General features: G+C 42.3%; 1 protein-coding gene across 1 annotated transcript; it reads right to left on the reverse strand.

The window, feature by feature from the left end:
- Positions 1–14,449: 14,449 nt before the first annotated feature.
- Positions 14,450–16,625, reverse strand: LOC119279331. The gene is made up of 5 exons (XM_037560603.1): positions 16,386–16,625; positions 15,304–15,668; positions 15,069–15,206; positions 14,885–14,968; positions 14,450–14,728 (listed from the first exon to the last, which is right to left on the reverse strand). Exons 1-5 carry the CDS (start codon positions 16,623–16,625, stop codon positions 14,596–14,598), a joined length of 960 nt encoding a protein of 319 aa, XP_037416500.1. The 3' UTR covers positions 14,450–14,595.
- Positions 16,626–23,267: the final 6,642 nt, after the last annotated feature.

Consider the following 23,267-nt stretch of genomic DNA (forward strand, 5'->3'; position numbering starts at 1 on the left):
AAGAATCATTTTGATACACATTGGCACACAATGCATCATTATGATATGCAATGGAATATGGAGAGCCATGGTGAAACAATAAGATTTTTTTGTGAATCACAATGAAACGTTATTAAATTTATCGCATGGAGTTAATAAATTTGTATGGAACAAGTTGGAAGCATGGATTTAGTTGTCAAAAAAATAATTTCTAAAATATATTCATTATTGGTCTTGTTTTAAAGATGTTGTCAGAGAAAACACAATCGTGCAAACAGAATGTAAATCAAACTTCTATTCAACGTGCATTAGGCATCTATTTATTCGAATGAAGGTTAGTCAGTAGATAATAACATGTGAATGTATGTTAGATGAGAGTGAGAAAACACTATAGCAGCGGTCCCACACAACAATAGAAAAATATGATGGATGCATGACACTTATATTGTCCTTCACATGGCTATTAATCTATACCTAATAATAAAAGGAGCAGTGCGTCTGACCGTCCATCATCAAATTATCCTCGAAATTGGCAAGAATTACCCACCAATGCCATCCATAAGTGACAAAAAATGATTCCTTTTTCCATAAATTCGTTGCCCGTCGTCTTCTGTTCATGTATATCGCTGTCGCTTCAAATCCCACAAGCGCACAAGCACCCGAGTGGCTGGAGCCTTCGCCTTCCACTTGGAGACCCAAGTTTGGACCCCCGCCCCCCTCTTCATCTTTTCTATCTTTTCTCCTTGATTTCAGGTTAACGTAAGATAGAGCTGCTTCGCCCAAGTGTCATCTTAGTCGATGGGCTGGACATTGTTGCAATTTTTGCCCAGTTATTTTCTTTTGAACCTTTTTTGGCGGATTCAAATATTCATATCTTTCAAACCCTAACTTCAAATTTAGAATGTTATATACAAAAATAGCTCAGAAAAATGTGTAGATTCCAAATATGATATTCTCTTTCATGTTAACCGTGTCTAAAATTATGTCTGTGATGCACCTTAATTAATACTTTTCTTTATATGGGGTATTTTAAAATGTATGCTTGTTATGCATGTCCTTACGGATTGATTGTTTTTGATGCAGATATCTAATATGTTTGCAACCAAATTAAGTATTGACTTGGAATACAGTTGCAAACACATATATCAGCAAGACAGAAATAATGCTCTTAATTATGCACATGCTATCATTGAGTACTAAAGTGTACTTTGTTATTTTCAGTCTAATGCACTATTTGTTCGGTATGATTGAGGAGGAACGCAACAAAAACATGAATTGATACCAGCAACTAGGTAGATATTTTTGTTGTCTAATAAACTGGACACAACTTCATTACACTTAAAAAAACCGTCCCACTTTTATGTTTGTGCACAACACCACTTATCATGTTGTTTCTCAAAGGCACCGTGAAAGATTTCAAGTGATTTGCTGGTGTCGTCGAGTGTGTGTATGAGGAGCGATTTTTTTTCTCCCGTTGCAACGGGGCGTAGCCATCTTCTTCTCTTCCATCACCGTAGTACCCGCAATCTTGTCCTCATTGTCTTTGTCAAGAACGATGGGTCTTGCACGGCCGCCTGCCGCCTGCCGCCCTGGCCACCATCTGCACCGTGTCGTTGTCATCCTCCCGCGACACCAATGTCCTAGTGCAGTACGCTGTGACGCGCTGGTCTTGAGGCGCCTTGTACTCCGTGTACTTGGCCATGGATTAATCACATCAAATAATACGAACACACATGCACACGAAAACTTTCACCAAAGGCGCGTGTCGTGCCTCTCTTTTTTTTCTCTTTTTTTATTTTTCTCCTTTTCTCTCGCTGTACAAACTCACGCAACTGGTTGTGCATAAACACCACCAATAACTTCCATGCTAAAAAAATACCAATATAGAAAAACTAAGAGAAAGAGCAAACAATCACACTTGGCTAAGCACACACACTAATTAAGGTTTATTAATGATCACTAGTAATGGTTAGAGTATCACACTATAGTCATATAGTCATGTGTTGTGGCGTCATGCCATATACTCCCTCCGTCCGGAAATACTTGTCATCAAAATGGATAAAAGGAGATGTATCTAGACGTATTTTAATTCTACATACATCATGTTTTATTCATTTTGATGACAAGTACTTTCGGACGGAGGGAGTACCTTTTTTTAGCGCTTTTGGGTCATGCCATATAACTTTTGGGATGACTTTTGAATCCCATAGAGCTTGCTCAAAGATAATGGGATAATGGCGGAGTGTCAGAGGGACTATACTGGGCCATGACCCGATCTTTCTAGCGTATATGGACCGTCATTATGCAGGGTGCCCCTATATCTTGCCTTCAGCGGGTCTATAGCTTCTGACACGTTGAAGGGGTCAGTGAAATGGGTTGGCCCTCATGTGCGGGAGGCCACAACCTTTTTTTCTGTTTTAGTTTTTTGCTTTATTTTTGTACTTTTGTTTACACTTTAAAATATTATAAATATATATATATATATATTACAAAAAAACTGTAAAAACATTTGAAAATGTTGCACACGTATTTGGAAATTGTTGAAGAAGCATTTCAAAATTTTTAATCAAGCATTCGAAAAAATGTTGAACGTGTATAGAAAAATTGTTGATCATGTATTAAGAAATGATGAATTTTTTTATCACGTATATAAAACTTTAATCAAGCATTTGAAAAAATATGTTGAACAAGTATTTAAAAAATGTTAATTAAGAATTTGGGAAATGTTTAAATGTGTATAGAAAAACTTTTGACCATGTATTAAAAATGATGAAGGAATTTAATCATGTAATTAAAAATTATAACCAAGGATTTGGAAAAATGTTGAAACAAGTGTTTGAAAAATGTTAAATGTGTATAGAAAAAATGTTGATCGTGTATTAAAAAATGTTAATCTTTTTATTTGGCAACTCTTAATGAAGCTTTTAATTTTTCTAAAAATGTACAGAAAAATGTGATCATGTATTTAAAATGCTAATCTTGTATTTGAAAATGTTAATCAAGAATTTGATTTTTTTTATAGTGTGTGTAGGAAAAATGTTGACCATGTATAAAAAAATGTTAATCTTGTATTTGAAAAATGTTAATTGAGCATTTAAAAAGGTTTAAAATGTGTATGAAAAAAGTTGACAATCTATTTAAAAATTGTTAATCGTGTGTTTGAAAAATATTAATTGAGCATAAATAGGACGCCTCCCTATTAGTTAACACAAATTGGACTTGGGCGAAGTGGCCAGCGGCGCTTGCCAACTCGCTGGAGACCAGGGATTGATCTTGGTTCTCCCCCTTTACTGTGCTCTTTTTTTTTTACTTTAAGTATGCCCACGCAAATGGGCTGGTCCAATTATCGTAGAAACCTAAAGCGAGACTTTCTGCCAACTCGCTTTAATGCGAAATATAGTCGACACGCTTTATGCAGAGCCTGTCACTTGTTTTTTTTTTCCTATATGGCCCGTTTTGTAGCTCTGGTCCAACTGGCTCAGGCTTAGTTATGGTTTACGAAGTGCTAAAACAATTTATGGTTCACGCCTTTATAGCTAAATAAAAAAAGGTTATATTGCATTAAAAAAAGTTATGGTTCACGCCGCGTCGCTGTCACGGAGGTATTAAATGTGTTTTTGTAACACGGTTTTGTTTTGTAACGAATCGGTCTTATTCCTGTCTTATAACGGAACTCATACAGGCATAGCTCTTTTCTCCTACTTATTTCCTATCAAAAATACATTTGACTACATTCAGAATAAAATATTGAAGCAAATAGGGGAATAAGACCACATGTAGCCTTAGAGTATTGGCCTCATTCTATGTAACAAAAGATAGTCCAATAAATTCTCCTTTCTAGCTCCCACATGGTATATGGTACGAAATGCTAGAGCCTTACTGGCCTTTGTTGCTTACTTTTTCTTTTTTCTTTTGTTGCTTACTTCTTATCACAATGCCCCAGACAATAAGGCCACTCTTGGGTTTTGTTGTCTCGGTCAAGCTGATGGAGACCTCACCATCACCTCCCTCATTATGGAACTCACCAAGCTCCACCTCCATCCAACCGTCGGCTTTCTTACGTGGGAAAACAACGTTCTTTTGAGGAGGAACCTCGTCACGATTATATATACTGTAAGAACTTGGCACGATGTGTTTCCGAGGTGAAACATCGGTTCCATCACCGTCCTCGACATAGCCTTGCAGGCAAACCTGCTGGATCGACTGGGTGCCAACAACGCCAAATGAGGCTTCTTGAAACGGGAAATCGAAGCAGTAAAATCTGGGTCCTAGCTTGAACACCATGTATGCCACGTAGGTTATGTTTTGAGAGAGCATGCTTCTCTGTATCTTGGCACATATCTTGAGTATGTTAACATGGCCGATGTCAGCTGCTTGTGAGAACCTGTCGAAAACATACATAGGAACATATGCATGTGATTAAATTGTGGTGGTCATGTAACGGTAAAAGGTGCAAGAGCCACTAACTAATTAAGATGAAAGTTTTAAATAGAGGACTATAGCAAAACTTTGATTAAAACTGAATTACTAGTAAAATTGTTATGGAAGTACTCCTTCCGTTTTAAAATAAGTGTCTCAACTTTGCACTAATTTTAGTATAAAGTTATACTAAAATTGAGACACTTATTTTTAGGACGGAGGGAGCAGGCCCGTCGACCAGGGGGAGCGAAAGTGAGCGACCGCGAAGGGCCTCCAAAATCGGGGGGCCCCGTCGATAGAAAAATACAGTAGATGAAAGATTGGTTCATTGCCTCGTGCCGTTGAAAGTTCGTAAAACCAGTACGAGAAACGTACGTGTCCATGCTACTCGATGGATGGAGCACGGAAGGCAAAATCCTTAAAGGCCAAAAAACTAATCAAGGCCCAATGCCCCAATCAGGCGCTGGAGGCTTAGAGCCAGGACAGAACTCACATCGATCGATTCTACCGTCTCGGCGATTAGGGCAAGGCGCGATGCGAGGCCCTAGCAGTCGTGCTCGTGCCGGCGCCGTTGCCTCCGATGATCCGATCCCATCCCATCGGCTGATAGTCTTGTTGCCGTGAAAACGCAACAGCCGCAGACCGTGGTGCCGATCCTTGCTTCGATCAGGATTCAGGAGGACGCCCATGCCTGGACTACTCACTGTGTTTTAATCTCCGAGAGTAAGGTTCCCTTCTCAGTTTTTTTCTTTTTGTTGTATTTGAAGATCTAGTCATCTCCTGATCGTTACCATATGGAACTAATTTTATTCCGTTTGATCATTTATAATTTGTTAGGTTTACTTCGTAAATCTTCAGCATGTCTACTAGAATTAGGAAGCATGATTCTGATGCTGCAAAGCGTAAGAAGAAACAAAGACAGGAAGTCGAGGTGCGGTTTCAAACGGGTGCCCTTGAGTATTGTGAGAGACACTCAACTTTATTCTGAAAATCAAACTGCAGATGATAATGTTGATGATGGCCGTGATGGTAATGCAGCAGAGGTTGAGGCTCGTGATGCATAAATTGATGATGAGAATTTTGTCGATGAAGTGGCTGCAGATAATTCTCAATAGATTGTCAACAATAGCACTTGAAAATGATATCTTGGTGAAGATTAAGTATGATGATATGATTGAAGATTTTATTTTCAAGAAATACGAGACGAATGCTCTTTTGGTAGAACAAGAGGTTAGTTTACTGCTTTGCTATCCTTTACTGATTTTTTAGCATAATAGTATTTGATATGTCTAAATATTGTACAAAATAAAACATATTTGAAATTAGATAATAAAGTGAGACTGTGCTTTAGGCATATTAATTCGAGCAATGCTACATTCACGGGGCTTTACGGGCGTTTTACGGGGCTAAGCGGACGTGGGTTGCGCTAATTGGGCGTTAGGCGACGCGGGCCCATCCTAAAAATCAGGGGGGGGGGGGTTGAGATTAGTGAGGAGGAAAAGGAAAGTCCGTTGATTAAGTAAAAAATAGCCTGTGAGTGTAGCTTTTTTGTATTAATTCTTCTTCTATTACATGAATTGTTCAAAATTTTGGGCTATTTTTTGGTTTTCGCCCGGGGCCCCGAATTTCTGGAGACGGCCCTGGGAGGGAGTACTAAACAAAGTTGGGAACTGCATGCTCGAACCTTTTGCCTCTTTTGCTGTAGCCCGGCACTGAACCTACACGTATCAAGGGCGTGTGTGCATCATTAGCTTGGGTGATCTGTAGCGCGCTGGCCGAAAACGTGAAGCACTTGGCGCCGGTGGCCTTGGCCGGTGGCCTTGTCCAGCTGCATGCGCTGCAACGTACGTAGTACGTAGGAACACACACACAAAAAGATATATTTAAGGCGACAAGGCTAATCGAGCTGAAGAACCGCATTCGAGGAGTAACGCACGTACCACATACTTGCCCGGGAGGAGGGCCGGTTCGTCGGAGAGGCGCCGGAACATCCCCTTCTTGGTCGACGGCGGCTTGCGGGGGAGCTCCCTCTTGGCGAACTGCGGGAGGTCGCGCGCCAGGAGGCGGGACCAGACGGTGTCCGAGTCGGCGGCGGCGTGGAAGGCCCGGGACACGGCGGTGGCGTGGATGGCGCCCGCCGGCGACGTGAGCGATATCACGTGCACCAGGAGGTCCTCCGGCAGGCGCTCGATCTCGCAGGCGGCCGGCGCGTCCATGGTGGTATGTAATGTGATGTGGAACTGTGAACTCCAGTAGAGAGAGACGTATATATAGAAGGCAGCTGGAGCTTGGAGGTGCTAGCGCTCGGAACCGTGCATGCTACGTAATGAAATTATTTGGGGATTGGAAGCTGTACCAAGAAACCACGCAGACGTGCATGGTACGTAAATGCAGTTTGGTGCCTATTTGACGCTTGCTGCGTCTAACTGCAGCGCGGGCGGCCAGCCTATTGGCGCTTGACGTGTTTTTTTTTTCATTCTTTTGCGGGGTACCTGTAGCGAACAAACTACATCAGCATGGTCAATTTGATAACAAGTTTCGAAAAAGGTGGGAAAATGAATTTTGTGAACTTTCTTTGAGAACCAAGAACGTTCTTTGAAAACGCAAACAGTTTCTCTGAAAATTTTGAAGAAAAAATTCACAAAGAGTGAACATTTTTAAATTGGGAACATTTTGAGAAAAATCCAAATACTAAAATTCCCGAAATTTTTTTAATCTGTGAACTATTTTGGAAAAGAGATTTTCTTAAAATGTTAAACAATTTTTGAAATATGAACATTTTTTTAATCTGTGAACAAAATTTTAGAATCCTGAACATTTTTTAATTTCCAAACATTCTTTCTTCAAATATGAAGATTTTTTGTAAAGTCATGAACATTTTTCTGAATGTGGTGATTTTTTGAATAAAATAAAAAAGAGAAAGAAACAGAAAGAATGAAAATTAAAAAGGAAACCAGAAAACCAGTAAAGAGACACAACAGACTAAAGAAAACCGGTTCATGAACCTTCTAAAAAGTTCCCCGAAACCAGGCAGGAACTTTCTGGGAATGGATTTCCAGAACTGGTTCCTGTAGACTCTGTAGTTTATAGGGCATCTACCAAATGGGACAGCCGAATGCAGTTTGATCGGTCGCTATGATGTGCAAAAACAGGTGTAATATTGCCGCAGAATGAGCAGTTGGGATTTTCCCGATATCACTATCGTCCTTGGTGCAAAAGATAACCTGGGAGTTTATCATTTTTCTGTAGATTAATTTATTCAAAAAAAATATCTCTTCAACCACGCATCCAAATCCCAAACCATTTTAACTATTAGATTTCTCACGGTGAAATCTTTGAACTAGATCACATGTTAATGGGGTTTTGTGAAAAAATATCAAGATACCTGGAAAAAATTGGAAATAGATAAAAAAAACTGGCAACCTAAAAAAATAAATACAAAAACTGGAAGAAAAAACTAGAGGCCGGAAACACGGTTGTGGTTTTTCACCTTTTCCCCTTTTTGAGAAGCAAAGCAATGCTTCCCGCGACAGCAAATCTATGTTTCGACGAGAAACAAATCCGTGTTTCTCATGGAAGCACAATTTTTTTCCCAAGTGCTTCTTGCTGAAACAAATCTGTGTTTTTCATTAAAGCACACATATTTTTTTCCTTTTTGAGAAGCACAAATCAGGGAATAAATATGTGCTTCTCGTGGAAGCACGAATTTCTTTTCTTGAGAAGCACACTGGAAGAACAATTTTCTTCTGAAAAGCACAACTGTACTTCTCGCGGAAGCAGATCTATGTTTTCATAAGACGCAAATATGTGCTTCTTATAAAAGCATTTTTCTTTCCTTTTTGAAGGAGCACATCAGTGGACAAAAAAAATATCTTCAAAACCTGGGGAAATCATATGAAAAGCCTAAAAAATCCAGAAAAAGACCATCTAAATCTTGAAAACACACCCACACAAAAATATCTTGAAAACACATACGCTAAAATAAAAAGCGAAAATCGAGAGGGAGCACCAACTCGTGACAATGGTTGGGTGCCTCACTTGAGCACGCTCTCTGGGCACAAAAAATGGTCCTTGCGGGAGCCCGGCAAGGGGTAATCTACAACCAGGTGGAGTATTCTCAAGTACGGGTCAATTTTGTCTACCAAGTTAGCCAGAGGAAATGCCGGCCACTGATGCACTTCCGTGGCCGACGGATGCACAATTTCTATCAAAGTCGCTCCCATCTGTGTGGCTTCAATACACCCAATGACGAAGCTTCGGTAGGGCCAAGGCACAATAGCCCAAAGAATTACGACAAAATACACATGATATATAAAGGGGGCCAATGCCCCCTCCCCCAGGTGGCTAGGAGTAGAAAGCTAGAGAAAATGTTCTTTTCAAGAACAAGGGTATGCTTGAATTGCAAATCAACAAATTTGTCTTAACAGAGCCACCATATGTATATGCAGCACGAGTCAAATCAAGTACTTCATGGTATTACGAAGGGATCAAGACACAGTTATATAGCCATTTTATTCCTGACGAAGGTAACATGCTTGTAGTTGGGTGAAGGTGGAGAAAAGCTAGTCTCCCATGCACGGGAGGCACCGTGCATGCATGCACCGTTGCTTTTGCTTGGAGATCCGATGACATGCATTTATACTGCTCGCAAGTTAGATCTTTCTCTCACCACATGCAAGCACACTCTTCCAACTATGCTCCATCACATCCCATGTTTTTTCATTTTATTTCCAAATTTAAATCTATTTTATCTTTTGAACCAAAAGTAAAATTTATAGTCCGTTTTCATATTTGTGTTTTTGACGACAAGAAATTTGAACAAGACCACTTTTGATATATTTCAACAAATTTTAAAATTTAAATTCTGAAACATGTTGTAAAACATAAAAGTACACGAAACTGGCTATGCTTTGTTAAACACTAGATAAGTTCAAAGTTTTGTTGCAATAAAATCTATTAATATTTACAAACTTTTAGATTACTAAGAATCAGTTTGGTACACATTGGTACACAATGCAATATTATGATATGCAACGGAACATGGAGAGCCATGGTGAAACAATAAGTTTTTTTGTGAATCACAATGAAACATTATTAAATTTATCGCATGGAATTAATAAATTTGTATGGAACAAATTGGAAGCATGGTGATTTAGTTGTCAAAACATTAATTCCTAAAATATATTCAATATTGGTACTGTTTTAAAGATCTTGTCAAAAAAACACAATCGCGCAAACAAAATGTAAATCAAACTTCTATCAACATGCATTAGGCATCTATTTATTTGAATAAAACTTAGTAGAGAATAACATGTGAATGTATGTTAGGTGAGAGAGAAAACACTATAGCAGCGGTCCCACACAGCAATAAAAACTGTGATGTATGCAGGACACTTATACTGTCCGTCACATGGATAACTATGTATAGTAATTGAATATGAGCATCATAGTCTTCCTCTCGAAATGGGCTTTCGCCCCGCTATATTAATATAACAACTACCCGATACATCAGTGAGTTCCACGCCGGGGCAAACAACACAATCATGCCCAAAAAAGAAAACAAGAGAAAAGAATGCAAGCAACAACGGCTCAATGAAAGCTGCAGTATCCCGCAACCGTTGCGACCATCGAGGGACAGTTTTGCCTGCATATCGAGGCTCCTATATTGATCAAATTCAAAACCCAGAAGTGGCTGAAGCTATTGTTGTTCGTCAAGCGCTCATCATTGTGGAAGATGCATGCTGGTTTTCATAAGATTCACGTGGTCTCCGATTGCTTGTCGCTGATGAACAAAGTTCAGGATAGGAGTTTCGATAGGTCCCCTTCAGGTGCCATAGTCCAGGATATTAAAAGTAGGAGCACAAAGTTCTTATCTTGTGTATTTTATCCATGGCAAACGTTGTAATGAGGAGCTCATGTACCGGCAAAATCTGCAGAATTTGATGTTGGGTCCTGTTGGTCTAGTGAGCCACCTGATGAAATCGGGGCCATTATTTGTAATGAACATGCTTCTATGTGAATGAATGTAAGGGTGCTGCCCGTTATTTAAAAAAAAAAGTAAAAAGTACAGGTGACATGCTTGTAGCTGGGTGGAGGTGGACACTTACCGTCACATGGCCATTTAATAGTAATTAAGTGGAGCAATGATCGTGGACTTCCTATACGCACGATATAGGAATTTTTAGGCTGGTCGTAACGGGAGTATCATTTATTTTGCATTCAAAACTCGACAGCTTTATTCAGCAAATTAACTCCTAGCATCATCAGCCAAGAGGCTAGTGAGCAGGAAAGGTGGTCTATCATCAGTCCAACTTTTGGTGACCGTCAATGTGTTAGCTCGCTTTGCACAAATATGGGCCGATACATTGGCTGACCTCATTACATGTTGAATACAAAAATAAGCAAAAGAGGAAGCTAGCTCTTCAATTTCTACTAGTATCGGTGCCACAACAGACCGACTATTGTGACGAGAATTCTAGAGGTTCACCACCTTTAGGCAATCGGTTTCCATTATCACATGAGAGAAACCACGAAGTTTGGCAAAGATGACTCCATCTCTCAATGCTAGTGTCTCACCGATGAAAGGATCCGTGACCCCATGGTGGGGTTTTGACCATGCACCCAGCAAACTGGTGTTGGAGCGAGCAACTCCTCCCGCACCACATTTGTCCGTGTCCATACACATCGCCGCATCAGTGTTAACCTTTATGACACCTGGATCAGGGGGTCTCCACCCATAGCCTGGCAGCACTGACGCACACGACCGCGGTATCTCCAAGACAGCCAAGTCTTCCTTGATGCGCCGAATCGTTGTAACCGGATCGAGCCTGTCACCATCATGTGTAATTCTGTTGCTGGAATGCCATATCGCCCACATAACGGAGATCATCTGCGACCTCTGTACATCTGTGTACTTGTCATCACACAATATGTCTCGCGACCAAGTTCCTGGGTGTAGACATGGCCGGACTACACTCAGCCATGAATAAGCCTCTGCCCAGAACATCTTTGCGTGCGAGCAATGCACTAGAGCGTGCATTAAATCCTCGTCCATAGCAAAACAAACTTTGCATCTGCCAAGTTGTTGTATATGCCTACGCCGTAAGGTGCATTCATCCGGAAGAATATGTCGAACAACTCTCCACCAGAACACCCGAACTTTAGGCAGCACATTGAGCTTCCAAAGACGCTTCCACATATGTCCATCAGTCTGTGAAGTGCTAAGAACCGTCCCTTCCTCTAGAGCTAAACGCTCGTTGTGAGTCACGAGAGCACGGTACGCAGATTTGACAGAGTAGTTGCCATTCTTTTCATGAGCCGAAGCAGTAAAATCCTCTCCACCCCCATGTCATAGTGGTATGTTGAGAATAGCATCAGCTTCTAGAGGGATAAAAACATTCCGAATCAGCTCCCGGCGCCAAGTCCAATTCTCGACATCAATCAACTCACTCACAGTAGCCAGTGTAGTACCTCCCGGCATCACCGATGGACTCAAAGAGTCAAGACCAGGGATCCACTTATCTTCCCAAATGGATATGCTCTGGCCATTACCAACTCGTCTCAACAGCCCAGTCTGCAGCGCCTCCCGACCTGCAACGATTGCCCGCCAAACAGCCGATGAGGCTCGCGGCACCGAAGCCTGCATAAACTCACCATCAGGGAAATAACGGCCTTTCATGACACGGGCACATAGGGAATCTGGATTAGTTATGAATCGCCATCCATGTTTCCCTAGAAGAGCCAAGTTGAAGAGTTGTAGGTCACGAAACCCCATTCCACCTGAAGCTTTTGGAGATGCAAATTCATACCAAGATACCCAGTGCATCGACAAAATCTCGCCATGCAAGACGTCAAATTCTTACAAACCTTCTTAGTCAGACGAAAATAGCTCATGCTAAACGTGGGGATGGCTTGAATGATAGATTTTAAAAGTGTCTCTCTCCCAGCACAAGCTAGCAAGCGCTCCGCCCAACCATACATCTTACTCCTTGCTCTCTCCCCCATGTGTTCAAAAGTTCCGCTGGTGATCCTCCCAACCGCAGTAGGGAGGCCCAAATATCTCTCTGTGAACGCTTCCACAAAAATCTCCAGAACTTGTTTAACCTCCACTCTCCTGACTGATGGAGTATTGGGGGAGAAGAAAATTGCACTTTTTTCACGATTAACTGCCTGCCCAGAGCAAGAGGCATAAATGAGCAAAATTTGGTTCAGCCTTTCTGCACTCTCAAGTTTTATGAAGGGGCACATGTTGATAGAGGGATCCGTGTTTCCTTCCGAGCGCCATGGGTAAATCGTAATGGGAGTATCATATACTGATATCATGCATATGATACTAGTGTATGATACTACATCCGTAGTACATAGTATCATATGCTAGTAACATGGATGACATCACTTATTGACATGCATGACACATAGTAGCACAACAATTAATATGATATGGTATCATGATATGATACTCAACCTTTTTTTTTCTTCATTTAATTCTATGCCACCTCAACAAATTTGCTTAGTTGACATGCATGATACTATCTATGATACTCCCATTACAATCAGCTACGTGTGATGCATTGGTCTGCCTATATGTAATCTGCTCATCATAAAAATTGTAATTACTTTTTAATTCGAATTAGTATGCATTAGCTGTTGAAAGCTCTATTTTCTTTGTATAGTTATAGTCCTTAAATTTGGAAGTAGCTTTGTAAGTGTTGCTTACATGGCAAATTGTCAAAGTCAAGCAACTGTATATGGGAAATAAATGCATCTATAGTGGACGCGTTCGCGGACGCACGCCTCAAATTTCACTTGTTGCATTCGGACATCTCATACTAGATGCTCAAATCCATACAAAGACATGCAAACTAAAATAAACCTACGTACTACATCGATCAACTAGCTACTCGTCGTCGGAGATGTCGACAATTTCCGTGCCCGGCTCCGGTGGCATGGGCCGCAGCTGCAGCTCCGCCTCCTCCGGCTTGTCCGCTCCGGCCTCCTCCGCCTCTATCTTCGTGTCGAGCTTGGCGAAGAGCGTCGGACTCCGCCTGCTCCCGCCAGAGGAACGCCCGGTTGGCCTCAACATAGGGCCAGGATGGCCTGCTACTCTGCCATCTCATCGGACTGGGCGACTGCGAACTCCACCTCCGCCTGCTCCATGTTGAAGGCTGGCACCTGCCGGTACGGCTCCTCCACCTCCATCGGAGCCATATCCTCCTCCTCCTCTTCCCCCGGCTGCTCCTCCTCCTCCGACTCCGACGAGTCCGGAGGCAGCTCGGCAACGATGCGGGCGGCGCGCGTGGCCTACCATGCCCGGATCTCCTGCTGGATCTCGTAGCGACGCTCCGACGTCAGCATGGCATAGTAGGTGATCTTGCTCCGGACCATGGCAGAGTGCCGAAGCGTCTGACCGTGAGCAGAGCACCGGAGCGGGAGAGGGAGGAGGTGGATCGGCTCAGACTGGGGGCGGCGTTCCACCGCGGCGACGGACACGGCTTCCTCGGACCGCCGGGTTTCCGGGCGTTTCCGTGTGGGATCCCGTCGTCGTGCCCGGTGCCCCCCAAAGATCTGTGGGTGCCGGTCAGCTCGGGCGTTTGAGGCGTCCGTCTGAATCGGAAAAGGAGCAGAAAAAGACCTTTCTTTTCAGTGTTTGAAAGGTCCGGTTGTAGATGCTCTAACGAGCGAAGCACAACCAAAACTGTACTCAAGGAATGACGGCCACTTTATTCATGCAGGATTAGCACACAGAAGATGGGATTGAGGAGGTAATTTGGATATTTGTTGCCACTTCACACGTACGCGCGAGCATTATATATGCATGCATACCTGGTCTGTGTGTAGGCATGTAAGACCATGACGGGCCAACTGCCCCCACACAACATGCATATGGTGCATGCAAATGTATATATCAGGAGATACCAGACCATTCAGCATGAATGACGAGCTATCCCAAAACAAGAAACCAATATCATCGAGCGGTATACTTCGTATTTTTATGGAGAAGTATAAAAGACAAAAGAAAAGCAACATATATATGGCATCGCAAAACTGGAACTGAAGAAGCACCACGACCTTAATAAAACTGGCAAAACTGAGTTCAACACACGACGTATATATTTCCCGATCGATCGATCGATCTACTGGTACCTATGTCTCTCACGGCACCAACAAAGCTTGCAAGGCGGCCCTCAACTAGTTCAATCATAAATAATAATTCATATAATAACTCAATCCGCTCAGGGCGCCGCACCAGAACACGAAGCACGAGAGATTCTTAGCCGACTCCGTTGATTTCGACAAATCTCCGTAGGACCCCTGCAACGTCCCCACTATCCTGCATCACCCAATTCAGCGCCCAATTAGTAAGAGTTCATATACACACCATCAATCATTTTATATATATATATATATACATATATATATATATATATATATATATATATAATGACAAGTATTTTCGGACGGAGTAGTAGTTAGTTAGATAACATACTTCTTTACAGAGTCCACGATTTCGCCAGCCATCTTTGCCTCTAATCTGGCTTCTGCCACCCCAGCCTCTAGCCGCTTCACGTCCCTGCATCATCAAAATCCAAAACCAAATATATCATTCCCATTCTTCAAGTGCTGTTATAGTACTAGCCATGTACAGTAGTCCAGTATATATATACACTTACGCGCGGTAAGAGTGGACGGTGGCATTAGTTGACTGGACCTGCGCCTTGACTAGATCCATCGAGCTCATCGCGCTCCTGTTGTCGGCCTCGGCCTTGAGCCTGTTGGCCTCCACCATCTTCTGCAGACCCTTCAGCTCCCTGCATGCGCCCATCCATCCAAACAATCAATCAATCAATCATCTTGATTATGCATGTAACATGGTAAGGATGTAGCTGAGCGTATGCATGTACGTACGCGGAGAAGGTTTTGTGGGCGCGGCGCTCCTCGTACGCCGCGAGGTCGTCCAGGAGCTGGCGGGCGGCGGCGACGACCTCGGCCGTCTTGTGATCCCTGCCGTGACCGTCCCCGTTGAGCAGCTCGATCAGCAGTGCGTTCTTCTTCTTCTCCAGCAAGCTCCGGCGCTCGTTCAGCAGCTGCTTGGCGAGCTGGTCGGCCGTGGGGCCGTTGGTGGGGGCGGGGGCGGGGGCGCCGAGCAGGGAGAGGAGGTTGCTGACGCTCTTGACCTCCTCCCCGTGGTCACCGTCGCCGCTGCTCCTCGGGGTGTCGTTCATCAGCGCCACCGCCAGCTGCTTCTTCGTCCTCATCTCCTCCTCCTCATCCTAGTTAATTAGTGAATTGGCACAAATTACAATTAATCTCTATTCAAGAAAAATATGCTACGGTCGATGTTTTATAGTGCAACTAATATTGATCTTGCGATCTCCTTGGAGGCCAGACCAGATCAGACGTTACTATAGTAGCTAGTTAAGTTGCTCAAACTAAAAGCCAATCAGATCATGTAAAATAAGCTTTGCTTGGAGAAGAAATCATATCAGATCAGATGTTCCAGTAGTAACCAATGCAACATGCATATGAATGAAATACACGCGAAAGTAGAGTAGATTATGCGTTATGCTAGCCAGTCAAGCAGCAGCAAACTGATCATCAGAAGACAGATCGGAACAAGAGAGATGGATGAACAAAGTGAATATCAAAGAGAAGAGATCATCGAACATGCTAGCTAATCGCACACGTGAAGCTTAGACAGTCAAGCACCAAATCGATCAAGAATGATTGGCAGGTCGGAGCAAGTAGATTAAATAGCTAATCACATTACACGCGGAAGTAAGTAGATTAAACTAGCCAGTCAAGCAGCAGCAAATGGAAAATCATATTGATTGACAGATCGGAGCAAGAAAGTATAGATATAAAAGAGAAGAGATCATCGATCATGCTAGCTAATCGCACACGTGAAAGTAAGCAGATTAAGCTTAGACCACCAAACCGATCAAGACTGGTTGGCAGATCGGAGCAAGAAAGATGGAAACTGATCAGACCTTGAGCTGGCTGGCGTACTTGTCGTAGGACGAGAGGCCGCGGGACCCGGAGGCGATTGCCGCCGCAGCTGGCCGGTGCAGGGGCGCGCGCGGCGCCGAGGAGTGGTAGTTCCTTTGCATGAGGCCGAGGAGGCGTGGCGCCGCCATGACGGCCGCCCGGCACGCCAAGTCCGCCGCCGCCGGGGACGACGCGCCCATGAGGGCGCCGCCGGCCGCCTGCTGCAAGATCGCTGCCGCCATAACTTTAGTTTTCGCTTAACCTACGTGCGTGGTTGCGTGCGTATAGTTGGTTACGTCCGAGGCTTAGGATCATGGAGAGATATATATGGCCGGAAGGATTGTACGAGCGCTCGAACGTATCGTACGTGCGCATGTCTCTAGCCAGAGATTTTAAGAGAAAATGGGCCGGTATATCTGTTGATTCTCCCATGCATGCATGCGCGCCTTGCAGGACAAGAAAAGGTCGCGCGGTTACACGTACTACGTAGGTTACTAGCAAAAATAACTGTCGTGTCGATCATGGTCCAAATTAACCATTCCTCCTTGACTTGCAGCCCAAGATGAAGCGAGACTGCGATTGATCATGCGCACATATCGGTCACTTCATACACGTAATTAAAATCCTTACGTGCCAACTTCATACACGTACGCAAAATTTCTGCGAGACATATTATTATGTGTAAGAGGCGAAGCAAGAACTGCCACGAGGATGGTTCTACAGTCGATTAGTAGAGACTGCGGAGTAAGAACCAGGAAATCAATCACATTGTACGCCAAAATTGCAGAAAACAGCTGATGGTCACTTCTTTTGCAAAATGCCTCACTCTACCGGTAATTAGAGCATCAACAACAGACGCGCGGTGCGTTAAAAAAATATTTGCAGCGTCAAAATAGCGTTTTAGCACGCTAGGCTGGTGTTTTGCTTTACAAGAAGCGCTAATACACGGCGCCAATCCGGCGGCCCCATCTACATCGGTCTAGATTTTGCAGCGCGTGCGAGCGGGCGCACCAATTACGCATCGCGCGATGCAGCTTTCCCCAGCGCGCTGAACCTTGTTTATCGCGCGCGGGATTATAGCGTGGTTGCTGGAGCGCTATTTTCGGTCGCGGGCACAAACTGGAATAAGATGTCGAGGCCAGGAATTCCTATCAGGCTATTAAAAAAAAGGATTCCTATCAGGCCTAGCAATACCCAATGGGCCGAAGTGCTCCTGGGCTAGAAATTAGAGACTTTTTGAAGTCGAGGGAGGAGCTGGCAAGGAATGGCCCAATCCCTATTTGGCGCCCGTTGCGCCGTTCAGAGGTGTTGGCGCAACCCAGGAGCAACTAATGAATGAGTGCCCGTTCAGGAGCCCCGCAAGGGTCATCTGGGGGTGGGCTGAGAGCGTGCCACTTGGCGTGCTCTCAGCTACTGCCACATGTCGCGTTTTGGGAGAGGCACGGATTTGCTTCCGTGACAGGCATGGTCGTGCCTCTCGGAAGCGGAAAAAAGTTTTATTTTTTCCTTTCGCGTGAGACACGGATTTGCTTCCGCACGATGCACGGTCGTGCTCTCGGAAACAGAAAAAATATATGTTTTTTTTCTTTCACGAGAGGCACAGTTTTGCTTCCGCGAAAGGCAGGACCGTGCCTCTCGAAAACGAAAAAACGCATTTTCTTTTTTATTCTTCCGCAAGAGGCACGGGTTTGCTTCTGTGAAAGGCACGGTCGTGCCTCTCACAAACGGAAAAAACATGTTTTCTTTTTTTTCACGAGAGGCACGGTTTTGCTTCAATGAGAGGCACGGCCGTGCCTCTCGGAAACCAAAAAAAATAATGTTTTTTGCGCTTCCATGAGAGGCACATGTTTACTTCTGGCGGAAGCACGAATTTACTTCCGCGAGAGGCACAATCATGCCTCTTTCGAAAAGGAAAAAAATGCTCCCAGTTCGGTTTTTCGTTTGATTTTTTCATAAAAAAAGTTCGTCAAAACCTATCAACATGGGTTCTAGCTTTAAAGATCTCGACGCGAGGAATCCAACAGTAAAAACAGTTCGAGATATGGATGCACGGTTTAAGAGATAAAACATTTTGAATAAACAAAAAAACAAAAAAATACAAGGTTGCGACAAGTGACACATGCGCAGTTCGCCATGTGTCACAACCTGGAGAGGTGGGAGTGACCTTTTGCAAAGAGTGTTCCTTAATTAGTGATTTTGGCACAACATTGTCTTAATAATAGTAACAGATGGCCCGGCCTCTTTTGAAGCGCGACGACGTGATTTCTCCCCCGGTTTGAAGAAGCTTCCAGACTTTTTTTCTTTTTTCCTTGTTATCTAATGAGCCAGCGTTGTTCTCTTTTTATTCATTTTCATGTTTTTGGTTTCTATTTTTTCATTTTAATTGTGTTTAAAATTTTCAAGAACGCATGAACTTTCTCAAATTTGTGAAATTTTCCAACTTCATGTTTTTTTCAGTTTGTACTCATTTTTTAGTGAACTTTTCTCAATTTTTCATGATTTTTTTCAAAATTTCAAGATCATTTTTCAAATCCATTAACTTTTTTAAATCTGCGAAATTTTTTTAGTGAACTTCCTAAAATTCATTAACTTTTTCAAAAAATCACAAAAAAAATTCAGTTTTTGCTAACCATTTTTCGTTAACTTTTTAAAATTCATGAATTGTTTTTTCAAATTTCAAGAAACTTTTTCCAAATATGTGATTTTTTTTAGATATACAAGTTTTTCCAAATTTATGAACTTTTTCCTTTGTGCACCTTTTAGAAAAGTTCAATGGTTAACGGGCCCTGGTCAACAGTCCATAGTATATGAACCACCAGTCAACCGATGTTGAGCGAGCAATCGAACCAGGGAGCGGCCCATTAGAAAAATCGATCCCTCGCTCGCTGAAGAATAACACACTCGTGGCGCTGGATTTTTTTTCGGGTTGTGCTGTACTGCTGGTTTAGGAAAAAGACTAGTCACGTCTCAAAAAAAAAAGGGAAAAGACCAGCCTCCGGTCTTTACAATTTTGAATATGTTTGTCAAAAAAAGTTCATATATTATTAAAAACAAATTCATCAATTTTGAACAAAAAAATGCAAAAACCTGGAGAAAAGTTCATCAATTTTGAAAAGCTCACCGGATTTGAAAACAGTTCATCAGATTAAAAAAAGTTCATCGAATTGAAAATAGTTCATTGAATTTGAAAAACAAGTTCATCGAATCGAAAAAAGTTCAAAAAAATCATTTGGAAAAAGTTCATCGATTTTTTAAATAAGTTCATAAAAATGTTAAAAAGTTCATTCATTTTGAAAAAAAATCGAGTTTGAAAAAAAGTTCATTGAAATTGAAAAAAAGTTCATCGATTTAATGAAAAAAATCATGAATTAGAAAAAATATCGTCTATTTGTAAACATTTCACGCATTCAAGAAAATAGGAAAACAGGAAAAAAAGAGAGGAAAAAACACAGAAAACATAGAGGGCATTTCCTGTATGTATAAAAAGATTGAACGGAGGTTTATATTCATGAGTCAGGGTGGTGGCGTAGTGATTCGTGGAGTTAGCTATCAACGGAGAGATCGTTGTTTGATTCCTGGCGGCGCACAATTTCCCTTGCTCTCATTTTTTGAGTTTCAAAACAGCGAAAAAATGGTAGTTGGGCCGAGCCCAGCTAGCGCCACTGCAAGCGTCGGTTAGCGCATCGCCAAACAGGAAATGCCATCGAACCAATGATCAATTCGACCAAGCCAACGAATAGCACTGCTCGAGTTATTGGGCCAGCCCATGAAAGGACGCACGTAAGCGTTGTGATGTATAACCGGCGCTGAAGGAGCCCAATAGGAGCTCTCAAGGGATGGATTGAAAAATCCTACTCCCTCCATTTATTTATGTAAGGCGTATTTTTTTCGGGCATGGTGATCAAGGCACGTGATTATAAACAATGTAGGACGAATTTACCCATGGCTAATTGGTTGTTTGGCGGCAAGTAAATCAATTAAGCTAGGAAATAAAAAGATATATGCAATAAAAGACATATACTTTCCTTTTTCCTAAAGGTGAGATACATGAAATTGACAGATAGATACTTTACCTTTTTTGGAAGGCTACAAAAGAATTATGAGGAATTAGAAGAACCTTACATTGTGAAATTTTAGCAGAAAACAAATACACCTTATATAAAACTAGGTAATTGCCCGTGCGTTGCTACGGGAATATAGATAGGTATAGCTCAAACGACACATATAAACAAATAATCCATTTATCTATCCCCGAGTTACCGCATATGAAAATGCATGTTCTGCCCTCATTCTACTTTTGGCTCAACATGAATGAAATCATGTCATCAATCCTTCTCTCCAATTGTACTCCACAAATATTTTCCCAAATATTATTCTTCCTAAATCACATACATACATGCCCACAATGAATATTATTGGTGATGATGAAGAGGCATGGCTTCATCGTGTTCTTCTGTATCTTAGTAGCCAAACAAGCCCTTTTTTCATTTATCAACAAACTAACCTAATGCTGGGTACAACCATGCAAATACAAAACACCCTGCTAGACTAAATAATAAATTTTTGTGACGGAAACAATAGACATCAGAATGTTGTGAAAAGAATTAACCAACTTAGATAATATATACTGGAAGAAGCAAGCGAATATAAATATTGCTAGTCTTACAAGGATATTTACAATGTTTTTTCCAACCTCTAACTAAGAGTACAACCGGACTCTTAGAATGACAAGTTCCTTCTAGCTCGTAAATGATTTACGTTTTCTGCAATACAAATGATAGTCGGTGTGTATTGAGCGCCTGATTTTCCTGAGTAAATATATTCATGGGATGACCCTGACAAAGAGGAAGAGGAACATTGAAGCAATTAAGGAAAAAGCTAGCTTGCCATCAGGCCATTGCCCGTCTCGTACATGACTGCATCATGTAGGCTAGCTCGCCATCATCCAGATCCTCGTAACTATTCCAAGGGAAATGTACATTAGATATGGCAATCAAGCAGACACGAAACTTACCAGAAAATTATAAACAGGAAAGCATTTTATAAAACATTGAGGACCTCTGTCGTGCCGCTCGCCGCCGTCTCCAGGAGTTGAGGCTCAGCTAGTCGTTTTGCCCGGGAGGATGGGGTCTGGCCAACTCCGTCCTTCCGAAAAGCTGCACGACCTCCAAGGACATCTTCTTGCTTCCCGTCTCTCGGTGGCTCGGTAATGAAAAACGTTTGGTGACGGTTCTACGCCGCGATGGAGTGGGTCAGAAGGCTGAGTCCGCCATCCAATCATGAACCGATGGAAGACGCTCGTGGGAGGCCTGGTTCGGCAGTGATGCTCAGGGCGATTGACGTCGAGAAAAAGGGCTCAGCGGCGGCAATCAACATAGGTGCACAAAGGCGATGCGGGTTTGGTGGGCATCGGGTGTCCCGCACTACTGCCGTAGACTCGAGGCGAGTACTCAACAACACCACGATCTTCCCTGGTCATGGTGCTCCGGCCTATTCTCCTCGAGCGGGATCGTAGCAACGGCGCTGGCAGTGTCTTGCGTACCCTAGCGCGGTGGGCACACGATCATCGGATGAATGAGATGAAATTTGGAAAGGAAGGGAGAGATATTTATGGAGAGAAAAAAAAATCAATACGCGAAAAGGCAGGAAATAAACCAAGATAAGGAATATAAGAATATGCGCGTGATTGATGTGAATTGATTGCGTTATGCATTGCCAAAGCAGAGATCGCTTACCATAGAGAATTGAATGAGTTACCAAAGATTGATCCTGGTTTAGCCCGGAAAATAAAAACCGATTTAAATAGAAAATCGGGCAGGGGAGGAAATAGAGGGAGTAGTAGAGATTACCATGCATGAATTAATTGTGGCTGGTTACCATACATGAATTGATTACCTGTTAAGGAAGGATAAAAAACCAAGGATAAAACCGGCAGGAGAAAACCGGTCGGGAGAAAAGAAAAACAATTTAGAGGAGAGGGGTCGTACGAGAGGTTGGACGAAGCGAGGGGAACGTAAGAGGGGAGAGGGAACCTTACGTTTCTTTTAGGTAGTGGAGATAACGAAGGGAGTATTTGACGATGTATGCGTCAAACTGTCGGGCAAACGCATATGCGAAACGAATCGAGAGTGAGCAATGGGCCGGCCGACTTCACCACATAACCGTTTTGTTTTTCTTTTACTCATTTTCTGGTTTCTTTTGGGGTTTTTGTTTTTAATTTTCCTTTTTTCGCGTTTCTGTTCCTTCTTTTTCATTTTTTCCCTTCTTCAGTTTTTTCTATGTTTTGATTTTTCTTAAAAAAATTCCAAAAATGTTGTTTTCTTAAAGTTAGTTCAAAATTACAAAACAATGCCCATGTTTCATATTTTATTCATTAATTCAATTTTTTTGTATTTTCAAAAATCGTTTGGGTCTCTGAAAAAAAATGTACAAAATTTTCAAGAATAGTTCAGGTTTTTCAATTTTGTTCATAAGTTCGAAAAATGATCGCATTTTAAAGTAATTTTCGAGCTTATCAGAAAATGTTCATATTTTTCAAGAATTATTCAGGTTTTTCAATTTTCGTTCATGAATTCAACAAATATTCACATTTCCAAAAGTTGTTTAGGTTATCCAAAAATTGTTCAGAATGTCAAAAAGTGTTTCGGTTTTTTGTAAATGCGCACATTTTTCGTAAAATGGGTGCTTTTTTAAAAAATCGGAAACACCAGCCCCATTCGATTCCTCGGACCTCAGATGCTCGTCCTTTGTCGAATCATTCAGGCTTCGCTTGGATCAGCTTCTCAATCTGCCTCACAATCCGAGGAAAAAAAAGAAACATCAATCGTGTCCACCACTAGCCATATCTACCAAAAAAGACTTATAGTCAGGTGGCGCAGAAACTG

This window comes from Triticum dicoccoides, chromosome 3B (assembly GCF_002162155.2).
Source record: "Triticum dicoccoides isolate Atlit2015 ecotype Zavitan chromosome 3B, WEW_v2.0, whole genome shotgun sequence".
Classification (NCBI taxonomy): Eukaryota; Viridiplantae; Streptophyta; class Magnoliopsida; order Poales; family Poaceae; genus Triticum; species Triticum dicoccoides.

Coding starts and splice junctions, on each gene's coding strand:
- LOC119279331 (XM_037560603.1), bottom strand. CDS start 16,625: ATGGCGGCAGCGATCTTGCAGCAGGCGGCCGGCGGCGCCCTCATGGGC. Junction 15,669..16,385: donor AGTACGCCAGCCAGCTCAAG/GTCTGATCAGTT, acceptor CTAATTAACTAG/GATGAGGAGGAGGAGATGAG. Junction 14,729..14,884: donor ATCGTGGACTCTGTAAAGAA/GTATGTTATCTA, acceptor TGGGTGATGCAG/GATAGTGGGGACGTTGCAGG.